Source organism: Charadrius vociferus, unplaced genomic scaffold (genome assembly GCF_000708025.1).
Source record: "Charadrius vociferus isolate BGI_N301 unplaced genomic scaffold, ASM70802v2 scaffold79, whole genome shotgun sequence".
In the NCBI taxonomy this organism is placed as follows: domain Eukaryota; kingdom Metazoa; phylum Chordata; class Aves; order Charadriiformes; family Charadriidae; genus Charadrius; species Charadrius vociferus.
In genome coordinates, this window is record NW_009650182.1 from 1,616,118 (window position 1) to 1,623,683 (window position 7,566).

Sequence of the window (7,566 nt, forward strand, 5' to 3'; positions counted from 1 at the left end):
TTCAAAGGGAAGGAAAGCAGCTGTGCAACAACACGCAGCTCTGTCCCCAAGAGCTGAAGCCACAAGCTGAACATCCAGACTGGTGATAGCGGTCACCCTTGCCTGGAAGCACCCTGACCTTCTCAAAAGCCTCCCACGTCCTTCTGTTGGTTTGCGGTGGTATTTTGATCAGCTGAACAGGCAATACAGATGCCAATTATTTTTGCCACATCATTTAGTTTGCTATCATTTTAATGGTGTTCATTAATATTTATTTTTGTGGTCTTCTGAATACCAAGCTTACCGCCTCTTGAAACTAAACTGATGTTAAAAGAACCAGCAGGAAAACACCAAAAAAGCAAGCTCCTCCAAATTCTGGCATCGCTCTGTTGGCACACACATTACATCCCGTTTTAGCACAAAGTATACACCAGACCAATCCTAAATATTCTGGAAACTGCAGCCTAGTTTAATCATAAAAAAACAAGATGATTAGACAAATGAGTCATTTTATTTATTGCCACAAGAAAATAGTGGAACGTTTTAGTCAGCTTCGTAGCACAGAAACTTTGCTGCTGCATTTTTGGAGAGTAGTCCTCGCTTCAGTAAATTATTTCTCTCTAGTCATCGTGCCCCATGACAAAACTCCACCTCATCCCAAAGATCTGGGTGAGGTGACAGGGCAGTTACTCAGATGCTCTCAGAAGCAGGTGGAGAGTCTGCCTCAGCCTCTGACTAGCACCGCAGCCTGCAGACAAGCGGGGACTACACACCAGGCAGCAGCAGCAGAGTCAGAGGAAGGTAATCAGCTTGAGGAATGTTTTATGACACAAACTAGCCTAATCTCATAAAAACTTCATAACTGTGACTTTCCCCGTTCTACCTCATCCTAGACTAAATTTTTCTTCTCTATGAATTATTTGCTTACAGTACTCATTCTCTATATTCAGAGTGCTGATGCACTTGATTAAGTTGAAGTACAACTTATTTCTGCTTAAAATATATCAAAATTTTAGTATTGTGAAATTTGCATTATTATATATTCTATGTCTTTTTTTTCTGAAATCTTAGCACACATCATTCTGTTTCCCTTAGATGTGTCTGAACTCATCAGCTGATAAAATCCTAGCGTAACAATGTAGACAAGGGACACTCCAAAGGTAGTCCAAATCACTAAGTTAAAAGTCTAAAATATCTGATATTTGAGTCCTGTCCTAGAGGTATAAACACTATACCTGATACTTTGAATGAACTCAATCAAAGGCTACAAAATAACACCGATTTCTTTGTCTAGCAACATGCTGCCAGCCAGGTCGTAACTGGTAGCATTTAGATTACATTAGAGGGAAGTGGTGAATTCACCACTTTGAGGTGACACAGAAAGCTTTTGGCAGAACTAGAAAAGACGTGACAGCGCTGGTTAGCCGTGTGACAATGTCATTCTGACCACTTCCGTATTAAAAACAAACCATGTATTATACCTCCCCTTTAGCAGTGGTTGCCACTCTGATTTTATAATCTGTCAGACTGACAAAGGAAAAGCTAGATATCATGATATCAAGGCCATATAACAACGAAAATGCGAAGTATCTTTGGAAGGTAGAAAAGGAGTCAACCACAAGGCGATCTCCTCCAATACATGTATGTCATCCCCAAGTAATCAAAACATCTGACCACATCTGTCGTTTTCCTTTACTATGCACTGTGACTGCACCTACATTTTCACTCAACGTGATAACTCTTCTGCTTCCAAAATCATTCAGGTTCTTCTCAGCTTCTGCATAAATTCAATCTTCAGATTAAACCTGGGCGCCAGTCAAATTCACAGCTTTGACTTTCATGAAATATTTTCACCCGTTCTGCACAGACGAAGCAATAAGGGCTCAGCTGGCTGAGGTCGCTTTTTAGTTGCTGGAGTATTCAATTATGCAGCAGGAGAAACGCAATGATTTTCAAGTATAAAGCAGGCAGCTTTGAAGAAAAGGAATGTAGAGCAGTAAACTGAGACAGGAAAGGTCAGAGTTCAGTTTCCAGGTTTTTTAATAGAAATACAAAGCTCAAAGAAGTACAAACAATGGTATAAGAGGTACAAACAGTGCAACAGGTCAAATATATGTAAAACGAAGGAATGTGATGATAACGTTTCTTATCTCATTTTCAAATGCTCTTAAGATGTTATATTATGTCAGCATCTTCTTCCCTTTCCTACCTAGGTAACTTAATTAGTTAAACCTCCAGCTTTCTTTGCCATGGAAAACACTTTCTGGAACATAACTGAAGTCCCAATTCACCTAAAGCAACTGAAAATCATTTACATTGAAAGAAAAATGGTGGACCTTTCACGTGGTGCTTGTGAGAACCCTGTGCTTTATGCACCTTTCCCACTCCATTTTTCTGCATGAATGTCATCTGTTTAGTATTTGCAGTTCCACAGGGATTATAACTGTGGCTGTAGCTAATCTAGAGTGAACTCTACCGTAAATGAGCATGAAGTTGCTTTTGCAGCTGTGGAATTTAGCCCAGCATTAGACCAAAGTAGGTTGTAAGAGCACAAGAGGCTCCATGCTGCTTGTACGCAGGAGACAGATTCCCAATGTGGATGAGGGAATTTCCAGCAGAGGTATAACGAAATGAAGTATGACCCCCCCACTGCTATCCGGATCACCTCTGGGGAATCCCTCCAGCTCAAGAGCCGAAGATGGAGAGCACACATGGCCCTTCGCCGCTCCCTTCATGGCCCAGAGACGGCACGAGAGAGGTTGTGCTCAGGCCATGGCAGGAGCGGAAAGGAGAGAGCTCAGTGCTCCGCCGTAAAACACTCCCTGTTGGGCTGCTGCAAATCACAGCAATCACCGACACCATTTTAAATTACGTTTCTGGACTGCCCAAAATACGGGAGTTTCGAGTCACCTCTGCCTGCCCTGCAGCACGAAGCTGTGCCCCCCCGAGGAGCGCAGCAAGGAATCCAGCCAGCCTTTACCCTGTCTGCACGTAATGTGTCGGGCTCTCCTTACAGCTCCAGCCTGCGAAAACAACTTGTTTTGAATGTTGTGCTAAAGTGTGAACACAGCACTCCCCAACTGGGCAATAAAATACTAGCAATGAAAATGTGCGGCTGGAACTGGGGAAAAAGCTTCCAAATTCTGCTGTATGATGAATGTGAATAATGGGAAAACAGTTGAAGCTTGTACTCCAGATACATTATTTAGACCCTGTTTGTTTATTTTTCTTAATATGACTGAAGTGATCGAAATCTCTCATTTACAATTTTCAGCTAATCCTTCCACATACACATTAGGCACTGCAATCCTTTTCATAGATGGAATCTAATACTTCCTTTGTAATTCATGGATGAGTTTTCTTAATTAAAAAAATGAGGATAAATGACTCCACTCCTGTGGACTAGTTATTGTCTTAAATAATAATCGCTGTGCCTGGATTCCATCACGATGTATTTTGCTGCTGAGCACCCTGTTTTCTTCCTATTTTATTGCAAAGACCCCTCCCATGGTCTCTGTGGAAATGAGCAACATAATGCTTTTATAACGCATATGGATTTTGTACAGTTTGTTCTACTTACTCTGCAGCACATTCTACTTACTGCAATTCAGCCCTGATCTCAGAAATCTTTGAGTGCACATACTCGTGTGCCTGTGAGAACCAGAGAAGCAGGTAATAAAGTGAGTCTCCATGTATCTCCACAGAACAGTTTTAAACTTCTTTGCTTCGTTCTTATCTCGTCTGATACACTCGCAGGGAAACAAATGCACCAAAAAATTGTACTTGTTGCATGCTTATACTGAACGCATGTCACACCTTATTTCACTCGGGGAAAGTAGCGTGAAACCTCCTCCCCCCTTAGAAAGCTGCATAGCATCAGCCACAAGACAGGGACAGGAGCTGCCCCTGCTCCTTCAGTGAAAACATCTCCTCATCACCAGTACATCACTGCACGGTTTTGCCTTCTAAAAAAGGTGTAATTTGTTCAAGGGCAAAAATATTATTAAGAAGACCCAGCTTTGTCTGAGATTAAAAGGTGAGCATTCCAGTTCTTCAGACATTCAGCAGCTGTGAGCAGAAATGTCTGCCTCACTGATATCTTCCTTGTTTCTTCATATCTTCAGTGACACACCTAGATGTACATGAAGGGATGTACAGAGATGTGGGAGGCACTGGAACATCTCTGTTCTGTAAAGGTACGTTTTGGGCAATGCCATACCAACCGTACATCGAGTATCTCTCTGTATTACAGTTCCTCTCTGCTTACATTAGACATCACTTAATACAGATATTTAAAAAGTAGCAATGCATACTTTGTATCAATAGATTAATAACTCCTGTCTCTAAACTATTTTGATCATAAGTTTGGTATAGAAGAGTTGACCTGCAACGCCTTTCTCAGCCCTGATATCAGTTATATATGTTCCCATTAAAAATTAAGCCCCTTTAGACTGAGCTAAATGGATCCCGACTGTTTGGTCTTAAGAAATCTGTGACTTTTTGCACTGAGCTGAAGAAAATAATCAACATAACATGCTGGTTTACATTCCCTGTTCCTCATTTTGATTCTATCAAAAAGGCTCTGTGTTATGAGAAGGGTTGCTTGCGGTGCTAACAGCATGTTTATTTCATATTTCCAGAAACCCATCTTCATCTAATGATTTTGTAGCAGCTCGATTAGCATGATGAGTACAGTTTGGAAAGGAAAACTGGTCCTGCAGTAAAGACACTGATGTGAAATCCAAGAGAGAGAGATTTAGTTTCTAACTCGACTGCTCACTTTTGGCAAGACTTCGACAGGTCATTCAAATTGTGTTCTTGATCGGTAAAAAGAAGATGATTTCATCTTTGCTTTACCTTGTTCTAGCTTAAGTCTGGGAGTCTGGACAAGCTGTAGGACAACAGGGCCCTTGGGACTGCAAGCCCTACTGTGGTACAAACAGGTTTCTTTTGGCTGGTATATTTAAATGACAGATAAAAGCAGTTGGTGTCTGTGGTAATTCCGGATTAAAGTTTTTATCAACACCAGGACATTTTTATTATAAAGTTAGTAGGGAGCAACAAGTTATCATCTTTACTGCTGTGAAAAGTGTTCTCTTTCTTTTTATGCTTCCCCACTTCTTCATTTCTCAGTCCTCTGTTGCTGAGGAAATATTATCCTCCACTCCTACAGTGAGTAATTTTCCTTAGGTAGTTTTTGCTTTGTAGTATTTTGTCACAATTTTCCAAATTCTCTCCTGTTTTCATCCTCTCTCTGCAAAGAATACTTTCCTCAAAAAAAAAAATGAACTCAGACTGGGAATTATGGAGCTTTCATCTGCTGACACTGGGAAAAGTAAGCCCTTCAAGAAATACTTTCTTAATTACTTCTTCCTTGTATTAACACTAATTCTCTGTGAATATTAGCATCTTTCAGGAGGAAGGAGAGGACTCTGTGTAGTAGGCATTGCTACACGCAGTGGGAAAAGGGTAAAACGAGTGTCTGGCTGGGACCTTCTTCCCATTCCCCACCTTGCCAGGCCCTGGGGACCCTCATACAACCTCCACAAGGATGCAGGATGAGGACCAGCGATAGAGAGGAACCAGCCAAAGACTCAAACAACAGAGGATATGGAGAAGTAGATGAACCAAAGGGTCGGGGATATCTGTAGCACTTCCAACAGCCGCAGCTAGATTTCTTCTGCCCAGCGCTGGCTGTGCACAGATACCTCTCTCCTCTCTCTTACGCTGTCCTGGCACCTGTGCATTTCACACCTGATCTCTTTCCACCCTTTCCTCTTCCCTGATCCCCACCAGTAGCCATAAGACTTATCCACTGTAAAATAACCGTCCCCATCGCTCCTCTTCTACACGGAATTTACATGCTTTTTATTTGGCCCTTTTGTATGCTTTACTCTTACTTCACCCTTTGTCTTTTCCTGTTATGGTCTGTATTTTATCCACAGGGACTATCTGCACCTCTGTACACAGTCAGATTCTGACACTGGCTGGGTTTTCATCACGACCAGATCAAACACAATAAATGACATTATACAGAGTAACGAAGGGCATGGCAGACCGAGAAGCTGAGTGGGCAGGCTGAGCACGGACACTCGTGTGCTGAACGATGAAAGCAGGAGCCAGTCAGCCCAGGAATGTGGGATGTACGCCGCAGGAGGAATGATCAGGAGGCTACTGGGCTCACTGTCCCATCACATCATGCTGACTATTAGAGTGCAAGCCAATAAATGATGGCAGAGCTGAGGGTCAGTAATTGCCCCAGAGGACTAATCTGATGATGTCCATCACAAAAAAGCTCCGCTTGTAGAGAGCATCCTTACAGCAAAAGAGGCACCGAATGTGTCACCTCTGGAGTTAGTCAGTGCTTCCCTAACCATTTTAGGAACAAACTTCATAGCACTCCTGCAGATTCAGTGGCATTCGCTCGTTGTTCCAAACGCAGATCCCTCACATGCTAACAGAAATACACCCACTGGGATGATTTTTAAAATGTCTGCCACTTCTCTTGAGGGTTCACTTACAAAGTTGGCTGATAATTACTACGTAAACAGAGAGCCTGATTCTCTTCTCACGTACACGGATTATACGCAAGAGCTATGTCTGTGGCTTGAAGGGATGTATTTCTGACAATCCAGACACTCATTGAAGTGTCCTTAATCTGAGTCAGATAGTTGATGTAAAGACTAACAGGTGGCAGAAAGTGCAATTTCCATACAATAATAGTACCAGATTTTGTGTTAGTTCTGAAGGATAAAGACCTGGCTGTATCTCAGTTGCCAGACAAGTGTGTGACATAGATGTGCTGCAGCATTAGGAAAGGCAAATGAGATCTGAGGAGGTATGAACTGAGGTGTCTTCCTCCTCCAGGGGAGATAATCGTGCATTAATGTCCCAACAAAATTTCAGCCAACGTATTGTGTACCATTCCCATCACTCATGCCCAAAAATTATGAACTCCAAGTGTAACAAATGCAGAGCAGAACCTTTACATGAAACACCCCATCTCAAGACAGAAAGCTGAAGAGCATAGCTTGTTCTCTTCAGCAAAATGAGGACTAGGGAGAATAATCCCACCCCAGAAACACACCAGGAAGGGAAAAAATGCTCTTTAAACCGAAAGATGATGCTGATAGAAGATCAAATAAATTTAAACGAGCTAGAAATAATTTGGGACTGGAAATAGAAGGTTGCTTATGACAGTCAAAGAAAGGCTGCTTAGCACGGCTGGGACAGAGCATTTTACAAACAAGAGGTGTCAGGGATCAGCGTCACCGCTCTACACCAGCTCCTCAAGGATGTGGAACAGTCAGCTGCCCCGGCTGCTGGGGTTGTGGACCTTGCAGAAGCGCTTGGGGTTTTGCCTCTGTCTCGTTCTTTCCTATTTGTGTTTTCCTGGTCACCAAAACGGTGAAAATAAGGCAAATCTATCCACACTTGGGAAAATGCCGCTATTTTCAAATCAAAACCCTTGTCTTCTCGATCCCTCTAGTAAAACCTGCTTCCCCAAACACAGCGTTTTACACCTGAGGCCCAGGGAGGGAAGGAAGTGCCACAGCCGGCACCTTCAGCGCCAGCGGCTTGGCCTTT

At 42.6% G+C, this 7,566-nt stretch overlaps 1 protein-coding gene across 1 annotated transcript in view; it reads left to right on the plus strand.

Annotated features, from left to right (window-relative positions):
• Positions 1–2,609: 2,609 nt before the first annotated feature.
• PENK (proenkephalin) overlaps positions 2,610–7,566 on the plus strand; it is a 10,381-nt gene continuing 5,424 nt past the window's right edge. The window contains exon 1 of the mRNA XM_009892789.1: positions 2,610–2,789. Within this exon, the coding sequence (XP_009891091.1) occupies positions 2,610–2,789 (180 nt within the window). The remainder of the gene's footprint in view (positions 2,790–7,566) is intronic.